This window comes from Aquila chrysaetos, chromosome 11, assembly GCF_900496995.4.
Source record: "Aquila chrysaetos chrysaetos chromosome 11, bAquChr1.4, whole genome shotgun sequence".
NCBI classification, from domain to species: domain Eukaryota; kingdom Metazoa; phylum Chordata; class Aves; order Accipitriformes; family Accipitridae; genus Aquila; species Aquila chrysaetos.
The window spans coordinates 40,416,211-40,432,215 of NC_044014.1; the positions used below are offsets into that span (position 1 = coordinate 40,416,211).

The 16,005-nt window shown below is 38.4% G+C and overlaps 1 protein-coding gene across 1 annotated transcript in view; it reads right to left on the bottom strand.

Annotated features, from left to right (window-relative positions):
• MYPN (myopalladin) overlaps positions 1-16,005 on the bottom strand; it is a 63,065-nt gene that overhangs the window by 5,085 nt on the left and 41,975 nt on the right. The window contains 7 exon segments of the mRNA XM_030029711.2: positions 1,737-1,870; positions 4,090-4,255; positions 4,965-5,172; positions 6,671-6,797; positions 7,319-7,398; positions 8,339-8,488; positions 9,033-9,254. Coding sequence (XP_029885571.1) covers positions 1,737-1,870; positions 4,090-4,255; positions 4,965-5,172; positions 6,671-6,797; positions 7,319-7,398; positions 8,339-8,488; positions 9,033-9,254 — 1,087 coding nt within the window.

Consider the following 16,005-nt stretch of genomic DNA (forward strand, 5'->3'; position numbering starts at 1 on the left):
GATGAACAAACTGGACACGGCTCTGATTTTGTGCTACTCCATCTTCTGTGAGACTTCCTGATATTTTTTTTGGTGGTATTTAATTTCAAAGTAATAATATAGGGAATTTTTGTAATGAAGTGATTACAATTTTTCTTTCCCTCAACTACTTATAAGTAGTAACACATTTCCTAGATTTTTTAAAAGATACTGAAAGAAATGTAATCCAAAGATACATATTCAGTAATTTAAAAGTAACATTGAACATGTTCCCATATGAACAAATGCCATTATAATTTTGTAAGAATATTTAGCTATTATATAATACTTAATAATTGTCATTCTTAAAACACTTCAGAAAGGGGAAATTGATGTTATATTTTCTGTTATTTATCCATACAAAACCTCCAGGTCTGCATCCAAACTGGACAAATGTATCTGTCAGCAATTAAAACGAAAGGGTAGAAATTCAGGCTACAGTAGTCTGAGAATAGCTTAGTGTGGGAGACCTACAATCTACATGTTAAGCACTGATAGGAAATGTCTTTCCGTGCTGAATTTTGACCCTGTCTATCTGGAAATATTTGAAAAAGAGCCTCCTTTTTTCTTGCAGCCCCCAATTTGTTTCTATTTGAACAATACTTTCATTATTTTTTCTTTGCACATGGAATTGCAAATATCAGACCACACCTTCAATCCCCCAACCCCGACCATTCAAAATAGCACAAAGAAAAATTATTTCTGTCACTCCCTTTGGTGTGTAAGACTTGCAGAGTCTTTAGAAAATGTGGTTGGAATCAGGAAGCATTTCTTACTTTCCATCTTTTTCCTGTTTGTACCTTGAATCCTTCATATGAAATTTAATTTATGTCTTGCAACGTTTAGATACCTAAGGAATTATTTTTAATTTTATGTGACCTTTTTTGAATCAGACTCTCACCAGCCCTCTCTTGACCATTATATTACTATTGTCTATATCACCACAAGGTGGTGGAAAACAGGGATGCACTGGTGACTTGGGGTTATCCCTGATAATTAAGTGTTGGGTTTTTTAAAAAAATGAGAAATACAAAGTTGAAAATGTGGGGTTTTTTTCCTTTGAGGGTATGGCTATAATCCAACAGTTTGTGGAATATGATTTCTGTTTTATTATGCTGCGTAAGTGATCAAAGTACTCTCTTGCTCTAGATAAATTGTCTTAACTATTACATCTTGCATAGATACAGAGTAATTAAATGATGTGCTGTAATTCTTGAACTGGGCTGGGGCCTTCTGAGTCCTAGACAAACATGTTAGATGCAAACTAGCCTTCATTAATTAGGCATAGTTTGCATTATACATGGTCCATAGAAGAAGGGGTCTACTTTCTTTTGTGCAATTTATTGTTCCATCTCAGGTCAGGGCTGTAGCACAGGCACGAGTCAGAGGGAACAGTGTTTCGGTTCAACTTGAATACATGTTTATTATGTGTCTAGGGCATTTGGAAGGTGGAAAATGGGAGTAGCAAATATTGTACAAAACTCCTCCTCTGTTTTTTCTCATTACCTGCCTTTAAACTGATGCAGGACAGCTAATTTAGTCATTTAGCTGTATCATTATACCTCCTCCTCGTGGCCATATTAAGCTGTGGCCATGCTGTGACACTAATTTCTAATTCACATCAAAACCAGCAATTTATGAACTGAGAACTAGGTGAGGGCTGGGACCAGTCAAAGAAAATAAATTCTGATTTGTTTTACTTACTAGCCAATACCTACCATATATGTCAAGTCTAGCAGTACAAGAGACAATACCAGCTTCATTTTTTGCAGACAAGGTATACCAGCCAGCATCTGCTTTCTTGGCAGGTTGAATGAGGAGGCAGACATACCCTGTTGCGTCTTGATGCATGCTGGGAATACAAGTGTTTTGGAATTAGTATTTCTCAAGAGCATATCAACTTTGAGATTTTACAATATGTACATTAAATATGAAATAGATAAGTCCTAACTTCTATTCTCAAAGAGGTAGCAGTCCATGACATTTATAGTCAATAGGTTTGCGTTCAGTATGGCCTCAACCAATGATTAGAGTAGCTGAAATCTGTTCTTGCTCCTCTCAGTTGTGCAAAGCCATGGTGTGATAGTGTGAGCTGAATTGTTGCCCTGTATGTGTTAATATTGGAATTGTTTATTGAATTCCAATGAACTAAACCCATGCAAAGCTGCTGCACAGTCATAATGTATTTTTTCTTAGTTCAGAAGCTGGAAGAATAACATAACAAAACACCAATAACATTAGTACAAAGTTGTGGTATTTTTCACAACAGTAACTGGAGCCAGTCAAAAACTTTCTTATGGCACCCTTTTCCATGAGAAACTGACTGCATGGCAAAGTCTTAAAGATTTGTTTAGCCAACACTCTAAAAGAAAGCTGCTTCATTATTCCCTCCTCTTCCTTTGCTCTTCAGTGATCCAAGACTTTCTGGCTGCAGTTTCCAGGAAAAACTATTCAGTAGTATATCAGAGAACTGGGGCTCCTCTGCTTTCTAGGCTGTGGTTGGTCCTTTATATCAACCCAAGCGTTTCCATCATTATAAAGGAAGAGGTGGGAGATGAGCACATCAGAATACTTGAAGTTGCAGGAAGTTCTGAAATTTGAGATTTTGTTTCCTTATGAACTGTAATGAAACATCAGACCACAACATTTCAGGTCAAGAGGACATTTTGTGCTTCTGACAGCTCTAATGAAAAAGGGAACATTCACCATTACTATAGAAGTTCATGCATGCCCATATGATGATAGAAAAAAGGTCTCTTGGCTTCAGGCAGGAAGATAATAGAGAGGCAAGTTAGGGACAAACAAGGACAATGCTGCCCATTGCTCACATGGATCTGTGCAGAACCCCTCGAAGGCTTTGGGACAGGCAGCCTGGTCATGACTGGCTGAAATAGCAGAGGTGTTACAAGCCTGATATTAGCTCCTGGCATTCTGAGGTGTGGGAGGTTTCCCTTAGTCATTTCTCTGCTGAGCTGAAGCAAAAACTTATTTTCTAAGCTTCTGTGAAACAACTGGAAATGAGGCATTTTACGACAGCTGTTCATTTTACATTAACTACAGTAGTTGCATGTGTATAACCATAATTCCTGTGAAAGTACCAGTACTTGAAATAAATCCTTGAGTAATCTGCCTAGAGGCAGAGGAATAAAGACTACAAGCTATAGAAGATTAGAGTCAGGTAGGCTTTTTGGAGAGGGACAGCAGTCTCTGAGTGGGGACAGAGAGACCACTGAAAGATTTTTTTCAAGCTTTCCCTCGTGATAGGTATGCTGCTGCGGAGCCAGTTTTCTTTACAGAGAGCCTGCAGGGTATGTGTGTAAAAATGTAGTACTTCTTGAAGTTGATCTCAGAGATCCAATGACTGCATCAAATCATTAGTTGGAGCCAAGTGAAATAAAATATTAAAAATCAGGTTTATGCTGAAGTAGAAATCTTTAAAAAATAAATGAAAGCAATTAATTTCTCATTAATCACAGCCAGGCACATTATTTTATCAGCTTTTCTTTTGCAAAACCTAAAAAATAGTGGTGCATTTGAATGCAAGAGCTGAACCCAAACATTGTTGTATTTTGTAAGCATGGATCAAAGTCTTTGCCTATGTTTGTGACCAAACTTTGTTATCAGCCTCTGTATCTGATATGCTAAGCTCTCTGTTATCCCGTGCTCTGGGGCATTCAAAACCATGTTCCTAACTGTTCTGAGTTTGAATTCATGCATAGTTAGAAATAAAGTGGGGAAAAAATAGTTTAGAGAGAGCATAAGGTGCTAAAATGAATTAAAATACTGTATCATAGTATCTTTGATAAGAAGATGCGTATGCTGTATCAGGCCTATGGCCTGAAAGGTCTATCACCATTCTCTGAAGCAGTGGCATATTATGCTCCATGCCTTTATTCTTAACCAAGGAAACAGCTGTTGTTCACCTCACAGTGAAGCCATCTTTTCAAAACTTTATGTAGGTGAAAGAAATTGTTTTAAGAAGAACACCACCTGTACTTATCACACAGGTTTTCATGGAAAGAATTGGTCCAGCCACAAGAAACTCCAAGCATGGGTATGATGGCACAGTACCTCATCCTCTCTCTGTTTGATGGGATGGTCTCATTATCCTTCTTCCAGTAAAATATGGGGGGTGGCATTCCCACAACTCTGCACTCTAATCTGACCGGGTACCCTTCAGGAACACCACAGTTCTGAAGCTTCTCCAAAAACATGGGGGCTTTTTTAACTTCCTTTGCTGGAAAAAGAAAAAGAATTATTGAACAACAGGTATGTTATTCTTTGTTTTGCTTTGAAGAGTATGAAAGAACATGACGAAAATTTATTCTTGTGATATCAAAATAGGTTGTGACCTTTTAATGGGGTATTGGAAGGAAAGTGACATGCCATGACATAGCCTCTGTAAGGGAACATAAAGAAAATAATAGGCAGAACTGATGTTCATAAAAGAATGTATGCATATCTAATGGGTCTAAACAAACTACCATTGCAGGAAATTAATGCCAGATCTGTGAATTTCAATATCTCACATCTTGTAAGGCTTTATTAAAGAACAGTATTCAGATTTGTATTTTCATATTTAAAAACATTTTTAAACTAATAAAACTGGGACTGAAATCTAGGAGACCTCAACATATGTTATGAATTCTAACCCTAAGCATTTTCTTTGGAGAAAATGAAGAATGTCATTTTGCCAAGACAAAAGAGGTAAAGTGATGATGAGACAAAATTCTTACAGCCCTCTGTTAATAACAGGAGTGCACCTATTGACTGAGTGCCAGGCCCATTTCCCCCCATTAGATGAGTTTTATAGCTGTTGAACTCTCCTACTATCAGTGGATTAACTATTTATTTATGCTTGTCTGTAGGGAAACCAACTAAGGTAAGTTTGAAGAAGCGCATACAAATAACTTCATCATTGTGACTAGTTTTTCAATGATTCTTACCTACAACGGTGAGCTCCAGACTAAATGAATTTTGTCCTGTTTTATTAGTGGCAAGGCAAGTATAAGTCCCAGCGTCATTTTGTGAGAGAGGATCAATAAGCAGAGAGTGAACTCCAGTCTCTCTGACCAGCATCTTGTGGGTGCCATCTGGTAGCACAGGTTTGCCATTTAGAAGCCACGTCAGGTCTGGCGTTGGTAACCCACTCACCTAACAGACAGTAAAACAGCTAGAGACAAATGTCAGACTGACAAATAGATTTTAGTAAATTCATATGCCTTTTTTCAGATACAGAACAGAAAGATTTTTTTTTTTTATTTCTCAGCTTCTGTTTTTCTGCTGATTAGTTCCAAAAGGGAGAAAAACAGAAAACAAACAAGCAACAAAATCCCAAGAGAAACAAATATATGAGATGCCTACATTTTTCTTAGTCAGAAAGGAAGAAACTTGGTTATATATCAGATTCACAAAAGACTCCTAGTAATCTGCTAGTTTTCTTTTTTTTTTAGTGCTGAGTATAAATCAAAACCCTGGTTCTAAACCACTACAGAGTATAATAGGGATGAAAGAGAGTTCTATACAAATGACTCTGTATTTTGTAAAATTTGATGAAGAATGTTATAGTTCTTTCTAGCTGTTAAATTTACATGCTTTAGAACACTATAGATTAAGTATTTTTTAGAAAGATTAGTAGACTGTATTATAGTTTTAAAGATCTTTCCAATAAATAGAAGTACTTACTCATGTCTAAAATATTGCTTTTCAAACAGTATTCTACAAACCAGAGAAAGAGGGAAGCGGAACTTGCCTGAACGAGGACTGCTGTCTTCCAGGTTTGTGCAATACCAGACATGCTTTAGGGCTTCACAAGCTCTGCCAGGATAGCAGAGCTAAGAATAACCAAATTCTTTGGCATGCTCCCTAGTAAACTTTGCATCGTAAATTGAGTAGTAATGAATCTCGTTCGTCTTCAGGGCATTAACTTCTGCTTCAGAGCTTCTACCCTCTTCAGGGTAGGAGACATTCTGGAGCATGGAAGAGGTCAGTGTCAGCACTACCACCATGGCTGTGCTACTGGGACATAGAGGGACTACCAAAATATGTTGAAGCAGATGAGATTCTTAAAGCTGTTCAATAACAGGATGTTCACTGTGTGTACTCTAACCTCTGACAACTCTCTCATGTGGGGATTTGAATCTGTAAATGGGGATGCTCTGCATCTGTGCATGCTGGGGAAGCATAAAATGAACTGGGCTCTGTTCCCTCTTTTCAGGGAGTATTAATCTTCACTAATTCAGTCTAATACAATGGGAACATTTGTTTGAACAGAATACAACATGCTGAATCCTCTCTTTCTCATGGTTTTGTGCTATTCTGGATTATGTTCAAGAATCTGATAATGGAGCAGAAGGACCTGTCATTCCCAGATGAACTTCTGGAGTTAGGACTGGTAAAGGACATGGTGACCATACCTAGTAATTTGAACAACCTTTTAAGTGAGCGTTCTGTTTCTATGTTCTTCATTCCATATAGCATGTGTTGAAAAGAAATCCCCTGAGTCAGCTCAGAGACAATGGCAATAAGAAATAACTTTAAAAAATGAAACATTAAAACTTCAACAGAAGGTGTTCATGCATGCACCAGGACACCTAGCAATACACATACAGAGGTAGGGAAAGTAAGAATGAACAGAGGAAGCAGTTAATACCTTACAATCCAACCTACAAAGTCGCCCTTCGTGTGCTACCATGTCACCTGGAGCCTGTAGAAAGTATGGCCTGAAAAAACGTTCTTGAACTGCCTCTTTGTCTCCTTCTGGCACCCGGGGTCGTGTTCTGCAACACAAAAATTGCATGTTTATGTTAGGAAGTCAAGTTTTTTTTCCCTAATGCTTAAAAAAAGGAAGAAATTGTGGAAAAGGATGAACAGATAGCTTGAGTTAAATAAAAGGGCAGAAAGAAATGGACTGATTGTAATTTAGTACTTGCCTATTTTCCATTTAGAAAGATTATCAAATTAACTATATCATGTAATATTGTTGGATTTCCAAGCTGTCCTTCACTTCTTTTTGCTTTTTTTGGCTGAATTTCATCTTGCTAATCCATCCCTTGTGTTTAACTCCACTCCAACAGGTCAATGCAACAATACTTTAAACTTAAACTTCCCTGTATTTGAAGATGACCTTCAAAAATATTACATTCTAGAAGTGACCTGTTGGGAGGGAACTGCTGCTGTTATTTCCATTTTATGGTTGAGAACTGAAGTACAGAGTGCATTGGAGTACAGTAGCTGGTTATTTTGAATGCCTTCAGTAAAAAACATAAAGAGGGTCTGAAGGTCTTGTCTTTCCTTTTACCTGTGAGGCTGAATTGTTGATATTCGGCCCCGAACAGGGATACTCTGAACCATCAGGTGGCCTGAACAACTGATTCTCCCCTGCAAATCACAATGGAAACAGAATTAATAGTTGGTTAGTAACTCATTTCATTTTAAAGTATAAATATTTAACATTTACAATGCATTAGGATTTATTTTTATAACGTAACTGAACTATAGTATAAATATTACTTTTTCAAAGCAAATGTTATTAGCATGCGGTGGAGTGCAGTTGAGGCAGGGGTTTCTTTGTGTGTCTAGAGCAGCGTGTTTCTCACTCTTCCAAGCTGTGGCAATGCATTTAGCAGCGGTGCTATGTAAACCAGCTTAAGCAGCGTCTGTCCCTGCTTGTTCATTCCTGCTACTGTGTCTCCACAAGTACTGTCTGCTAGTAACTTTGTACTAGCATAGTTGTTCATGCAGCCACACAGAAACTGAAAAGTAGTTGGGCTGAAATATAATTCAGAAAAAAAGGGAAAATTTAAACTGGAAAAAGTTGCCTGATCTGCTTGGGTGTACTGCTAAATAAACAGCTATGCTAGTACATAGGGTGAAGGAGAATGGTATTAGGGGATGAGGCTATTTGCAAATCTACATCTTCACATCCTAGATAAAGAGTAATTGTGTTTGGTAACACTTCCAAATTTGATGTAACATTTTGTTTCCCCTTGCTGTATTCCTTCTGCCTGAAATATCGCGTCTGTCTTGTCACCACACCTCAAAAGGTATCTATCAGCAGCAGCGGGGGGCATCAGAAAATAGGGCAGGAGTTATTAATGTGAAAAAATGTCCATAATGATGGTGACTGGGATGTGTAAGAATAGGTGAGTCGTTTCATCATTCTTCATTACATGGTTTCCTCTCCTCTCCTCTGAAGCATCTGATTTTTGATATAGTCACCACTCGATGTCAGACTAGGTGGCCCAATCTGTGCTCCTATTAACATATATTAGAAAAAGGTGAAACAAGCATTTTTGTAGAGGAAAATAAAACACCTTACTTGTGGGTTTGCAGCCATAATCGTATAGTTGCCATCATCATCATTAGTAGACGCTTCAATATGTAAAGAACATGTTCCATCTTCTTCTCTGTTCATTTTGAAATGTGTGTTTTTCTTTGAAATCTGCTTGCCATCCTTGAACCAGTATACCTGTAGTGATCAGACCCCCCCCCGCCAGTGACTTAACACTTGCTCTGTAGTGGAATAGTGACTAGAAAAAATGCAGATAAGAACGTGACAAAAGTTGACCAATTGCTAGTAAAAATTTTAGAATATTATAAAATTTGCAGATCAGTTACAATGTGAAATAGAATGATTCCAGGTTGAACTCGGAAAGCTGCATATCTCCTTTACAGAGCTGGGCCTGTCGGGTTCTCTTTTCTTGGCTATAGGCACATTACTGGTTATCTCAGATCAGTTCTCATCTTTCTGAGAAGTTAATCTTTTGGGGGTTTATGAAGTTCTGTTTCTCTTGGTGTCAGGTGGTTGTGAGACAGTCCATACAGTACATCAAGGCCTGATACATGCTCAGGAGCAGATACTGATACTTTAGAAAGCAGGGGGGGAAATAATTTGTTTTAGAGCTCTCTCCACAAAGCCATGTTCTTAGGAGTGAGACTTTCCAGAGGCATGTCTAGAAAATAGCGGGCAGTTGATTTTTATTCTTTTACTGCTAACAGAGAGAATGACCTACCTTGGGAACAGGTATTCCAACTATTTTGCAAGTGAATGTAATAGGAGATCCTTCCATTACCCGAAAATGCTTGAGTCTCTTATCAAAGATCGGTGCTATGTATTTGCCTGTAGGAATTTCCTCATGTTGGACTTCATCGTCTGATTCATCCACCGGGGTACGTTCAAGGCGAAATTCTATTTCATTCATCAGCCTCTGCTCAAAGCTTGAAATCCTGTACTCCTGCAGAGTGAGAGAGGCACAGTTCTGAACAAGATGACTCATATTCTGTGGTATTTGCAGTCATTTGCGCTTTTAGACTAATTCTAACATAAGTGAAAATAAAAAAGCCTACATAAACTAGAACACATTGAAACAGTCTGAATTTGGTCTGCAGAGACAGATTCTCACTGCATCTTAAGTTTTCAGAATGTAACTAATGAAACTGAGTTTTTTCAAAGGCAGCTAAAAAATCAAACATGCAATTCCTCTAAGTCCCTATGAAAAAGCTATGCTTTTGCACACTGATGATCAAAAAAGATCATTAAAATATACCAAATTTTGAGGATTTTGTGTTCAAATATTAGCCACCTGCGAATTATAGAAATGAATACTGCTATATATATCAATTCAGAATTAAATAAGGAAAACTGTACCTACTAGAAGAGAAAGCTAGGAAGAAAGTGAAATATTTTCAGAGTAATTTACCTTCAGGTTATAACTTTACCAGATTTCTAGCTGTTTTAACTGAGTAAGCAAAACATACCACATTAAAATCCTTAGAAGATTAAACAGATGATGCAAGAAAACGAGTATATTCCTACATAAATGACCATTTCCAGATAGTTTGATGGGATTATGAGCCTCCTCCTAATCCCCTGAAGTCAGTTAGAAACCTCTCGTTACTTAGCTGTTTTGCATGAGGATGACTTGTCTAGACCAAGAGGCATTTGACCAGATGACTCTTGCTGCGATATGTGAAGCTTCAGACCAACAGCCAGCTTCAGTTTTTGACACCAAACCAATGTTTATCCTGGGCATGATGGAGCACTATAGATACACCTGAATGGACTTTGCTGGTAGCAGATGCTGCCTCGCTACACTAACATAGATAGCTGCAAGAATATCTTGCTTAAGTCATTATAAACTGTATTGTGGGGAAGCTTGTATTACCATATGTAGGCCTGTAGCAGTAACTAAATCGGCTTGCTCAGACCTGGATTTATGCAGTTTGTAAATCCAGAGCTTGCATTCCTGCTCCTGTTGAAGGGCACTGACATCTCTGAGAGCAGGCTTATGTTTTATTCTAGTTCTGTGGCAAGCTTGGGTCTTCAGAATCTCACTTTAATCTGTCAGATGGTGCTATTACAGTGGGTTTCATTGCTTTGTTATAGGAAGGAAATGATCTGTGGCTTGGAAGAGAAATACTTAAGCAATTCCAAAAGTACAATTCTCCTTTTTTAAATAGAATTTTAGAAACTGGTGAATAGTAGATAGGGAGGTAGCCTATCCTTAGATATATTCCATTTGCTGAAAAACCAAGGTTCAGAAAATGCATCGTCTGAAATCTTACAGAAAGTTAAAGAACCAGCAAAGATCCCAAATCACTGGGACTTACATCCCTGATCATTAAGTCATTCCATCATACTGCTGATTATGCTCATGACCAGTAGTTCCCAAATAGTAAGGAGCAAAGATGGAGAGGCAGCTCAAAATTTTAGCTGACAAAGCCTTCTGATTTTTTCAGGAGACCAAAGAGACAGAAATGGCCAAAGGTTGAGAGGTTACAGGGAGTTCTGAGGAGACAGGGGTCTGTGAGACTTGGGTGTGAGAGGCAGAAAACATGGCAGGCACAAAGTAAAAAAAAGTTGGAAGTTGCCATGGTGGAATAAATACCTGATTTTGGTACTGTAATGGTAGATGTTGTATATCGGTCTCTTCATCTAAAGTTTTGGGGGGGGGGGGGGGGGTGTTGCCATAAGGTCAGGTCTAGCAAAGATTAGCTATGGTAGGAAAAGGTAGACAGCTCGAAGCAGGGAGGAAAGGACTTTCATAAATGAACTCTCTTTACTGGAAACTGAGTCCTCCTTCCACGCCTCTCTTCTTCTCTGATGCTGCAGGGCTGTTCCTTCCACACAGCTTTGGAGCCGTGCCAGTAATTACAAGGTAACAGGAGCGTTCACAGTGAGCTTAGATTGCTGGGTCCCCCCTTCAAGATACCTTCCTTACCTTTAACACTCTCCCTCCACTCTGACAGGGACACTCTGCTCTCTGATACTTTCTTCAAAAGTACCGCTGCGAGTACAGCTTTGCCAAGCAGGAGTTTTTTGAGCCTGAGGTCTGTAGAAGTGTGCCAGCCATGCGCCAAAGGGTGGGAGCCAGCCACTAGATGGTATCATCCACTCTCTTAGCTGGCTTTGTTTGCTCTGTGGGCTGGCCAACAGCTGGTGATCAGCAGACAGCCTTATAAAGTTTCATCTTGTTGAGCTTTTTTTTCTTTCACGCAGCATGTCTCAACAAATTGCTTTAATAGATCGAATTCTAATCTCAGTTAAGCCAGTGTAAAACCGGAGATTCTCTGATTTCTGACCAACCAAAGCTATCGTTTTTACATTTAGACGGCAAGAGCTGGTTATAGTGTTCCAAGGGAAAGTTAAGCCATCAGTCTTTTACCCTTGATACTGAGAAAAGGCCTATGTGTTTTTCGGAAGGAAGAATCAAGTAAAAATCAGAGAGGGACTACTATGTTCCAAGCAGCAGCCATGTCACCAAAATGTACTGCAGTCATACTTTGTTTCTAGAGTCTCCCAAAAATTAAGGAATTCAAACCTAAATACTTTGTTGCAAGCAATGTACTGAAGAACATATTTAATATATGTGGAGCTTTGTTTCCTTCCACTTCTTTGAGAATTTACAATAGTTTCCTTCATGTTGTTTAGGTAGTTCTTGGCAGCAGAGAGCAAAATCCGTGGCAAAAAAATTGACCTACTGAGAAAGGATTACCTTGAGTGTCTGAATTTTCCAGTAGGACCTGAAGATAATATACATAATTCTTCTAAGAATGAATTTGTTGTCAGGGATTTCACATGCTGTGTCCTTTGGAAATGTGGAGGCTAATTAAGGATTAATTAAGGTAGGGGTAATCTCTTTCCCTCCTTCCCTTTCCATCATCTAATGATTTGTCACAGGAATAAAGGTCAGGGCAACGTAGCAAGTATGGTACAAAGAGTCTCATTTCTGCCTGTTTAAACATGTTACTGTTTCTTGTGTAATGAACCTCTCAAAAATTATGTAATTATTTCTGGATATTGGTTATATGACAGCATAGTTATAAAGCTAAATGCACTGTTTTGCATACATGTTTCTCATTTACCATATTTGAGCACTTCTGAGCACTGTTATTCCCTTTGTAAAGATAAGCCATTTTTCAAGTGTTATATATGTTTAGAGGGCAACAGGGCTGCTGGACAGAGTAGGTGAAGTGACTCACAAATTGGTTATCTCAGAAGCTAGACACAGTAAGTCTGTGAAGATTTTTTACTTGGAGAAGGCAACTCTGAACTCCAGTTAGAATAGAATGAGTGGGAATGAAAAGTGTTAAAACTTCTCAGAGTCAGATAGGAATCTGAGAGCAGTAGTCTAGAAGACTAGAAATTGGAAGAGGGCTTTTGCAAGAGCCAACACCTTTTAGTTTTAAAGTGCAACATAATAAAGAACAAAGGAATAAAAATTAAGGGGGCCTGCATCTGCTCTCGCATACAAAACCGTTCAATCTGCGTAATCTGGAAGTCAGCAGACCAGTTATTTACTGCCCTGCGAACCTTACCAGCAGTTAACATCATTCTTTTATAGCAGTACATAAATCTGCCACTGGACTATCTTAGTTGTATACAGTCTTCAACTTTATTGAGCTATATGCATGTTTCATTAGACCTACAAAGCATGAATGTGATTACTTTTTTCAGAATGATGTAACTAATCTCTAGATCAAATTTTTCTTTACTTCAATTTTCGGGTGACTGTGTCAAAAGCAGGTTTTGGAAATGAAAATTGCTAATGACAAGAATAATGTTTCAAATTAAAAAGGCAGTATTGTACTTTTAATACATCCTTAACTGTATAGTTGAAGACTGGGGAATCATTGCTTGGTCCCTGGAGTGAGTTTTTCGTCATACGGTGTTCTCTAGCAGAGGGAAGTAATGGGGGTAGGAAGGCATTACCACTACACTTTCAAGGCATCATGTCAATGAGTAAGGTGTTGACTCCAGAACAAAATGCTACAGAGTGGAGTTAAAAGGCAGTGAAATACTGCAAGCTAATGGAGAGTCCAGTATTGTTTATAGATAGTTGAGTTTAGTCAGCAATTTTTCATACTGATTTTTTTTTTCAGCTTCATTGCTGTCCAAAAGAAGTCGTAGTACGTAATAAGAAATTAATAGTGTAGGGTTGCCATAGCCATGATGGCTTACAGATGGAAACCAATAGGTAGAGACAATTAACGCCTTTTATTTCCTCTACTCCAAAGGTACACGTTTGTCTTAAGTTGTCCAACCAACTAACATAAATTAAACTTAAAGGAATTATTTTCCAAACTGTAATTAACCTCATGTTTCTTGCGTCTGTTTTAGCTCTGAAAAAGTTTTCTGTGAACACAGTGTATCAATTTTTTCCTGACTGACGTGCTGAAGATACTAACTTCTCACAAACTTTACTTCATTAAGAAATATGGGCAGTTCTTCCTTTTCATATGACTGCTTGCAGAAGAAAATATGATAGAGGAAGGGATGCATCTCATGGGCCATTTTGAAGTTAATCATGGACAGGTTTTCTCTCACATTTCTTGAGTGTATGTGGCTCTGGATATATGTGCCTACACAGAAAAAGGTTTAAAATAAAAGCAGCAGTTTGTCAGAACAAATGCATATTGCTGTACTATCAACACTGGGCTGTCATTACTGGCAGCTGCTTCTCTGCCCATGGAAGCCACGAGTCATTGTGTTTCCATGCAAACACAACAGTCTTTGGCTAAGAACTGTGCAGGCTGACTGCATGTGTTTGGACTGGTCATTTTAAGGAGTTATATTCAAAAATATATTTTAAATTAGAAAATAACAAAGTTAAGGTTATCACAGCCCCAAAGTTTTGCCTGTGTGTTGTGCTCACACTTCAGTGTTTGTCTTTCTAAATGTGTCGTTCAGTGTGCGTATATATGCTTATATAAATTTACACACCAAATTTTAACACCAACATACATAGACTGAAGTTATTACACTAAACTTCTTATAAAGAACAGGAATCTCTGAAATAAGTGGAAATACACAGTTGTATAGAGAATAAATATAATCTTGGAGTTTTTTGCTTGTTTGGAAAATTTTCTTCTAGGATTAGGAAGAACAGAAAATAGTTGTTAATATGGCTTTCTGAAGAACTGTTTTTACCACATAAGCCTTAAAACTATTTCTGAATGTGATTACATAAGTGGAGTAGGGCAAAGTTTTTGTGGTTGTGGTTCAGACAAGTATTTTGTAAAGTGTCACACAAAGAACAAGTCAACGTGATCACTGGGCACAATGTTAAAACTAGGCTGCAGTTCAGCATACTGAGGAGACTAGGGGAAAGAATACAAAGGTTCAAGCTCTGGTTTGGGGTCAAAAATGTAGGGTTCCAGCTGCTTTTTGGCAACTTTTCTGGAACATGAAGTTTTTACAGACAGGAATTCACACACTTGTTTAATATAGTAGCCAGATATTTAAAATTGTGCTATCTCCCAGCTAGAAAACTGTAAAATTCAAGCTCCTATCTAGAATTGTAAATGTTCTGTACAAATTAGAATATATATGACATATATATATTGTAATTATATGTAATTATCTGTATCTGTATATGCTGAGTAGACCGCAACTTTTGAAACCTGGATATTTCACAAACATGCATTAGCAAAAGAGGAGTAGGCAGTGGTTGTTGCATTAATATTGTCAGGGTATAGCTAGGAGGGTAAAAGACTTAAAACTGGCCAGACCAAAGCCAGGAAATGTGCTGGTGAGTATGTGTCTTAAGCAGTTCTGTACCATTTTTCTCTAGTCATTAGTAGCACCTCGTGAGCGAGCTGCGCAATGTTATTGCCACAGAGACGTGTAGTGTATTCAGTATATGGTTTGACAATGTAGCTGAACCAGTTTGGTTGCCAGCTTGTGCTAACAGCAGCATTCCCCCACTTCCCTCCCTGCTCATACTTATATGTTCCCACACATCCCTCCTGCCATCACTGGCGGTCATCCAATGCCACAGTGACCTGTTCTGCAGGAGTGAGCTAGAAGAAAGTTAACTCAAAAGGAAAAAAAAAAAAGTCGTACAAGTTCTAGTGGAAATTTGGGGCAGATGGAGAAGTGAAAGGCAACTTCTCTTCTGGGGAGTTGCTAGCCTTTGCACTGCCTTGGCAATATTGCGTGTGCTGCTGGATGGTTGTGATTTGACCAGTATGGCAAACAAAATCTTCTCTCAATGCAAGTCTTGTTGAAGGTACAGATTGACATAATTTTGTCTTGGTGATCAATCTGTTTGGCCCCGTCACCATCACTTTTTGAGCACCTGACAGCAAGGCACCCTTCAGGGCGGGGCTGTTACCTGCATTTTACGTATGGGAAACTGAGGCCTCAATAAGCTAAGTGACCTGTTAAGGTAACATAGAAAATCTGTGACAGAGCAGAGAGTTGGATCATGGTCTGCTAGATCTTGAATCAAGTAATCTAGCTCCCGGGCCATTCTGCTACCTGTGAACCTTTTTGGCAAAAAGGGGAATTGCACAGACTGTAGTAATTCCTGTAATTTTCTAAGCATCTTTCTGTGTAAATATGTGTTCTAAAATCCTGGATCAGTTGAAGTTAAAACCTATCTTGCTGTTGACTTTAGCAGGATTCAGATCTTAGTGAAAATACGTGCTAACAGTTAGTAGAAGCTTGTAGCATCAAAATAATCTGATGTTAGCATAGTACCC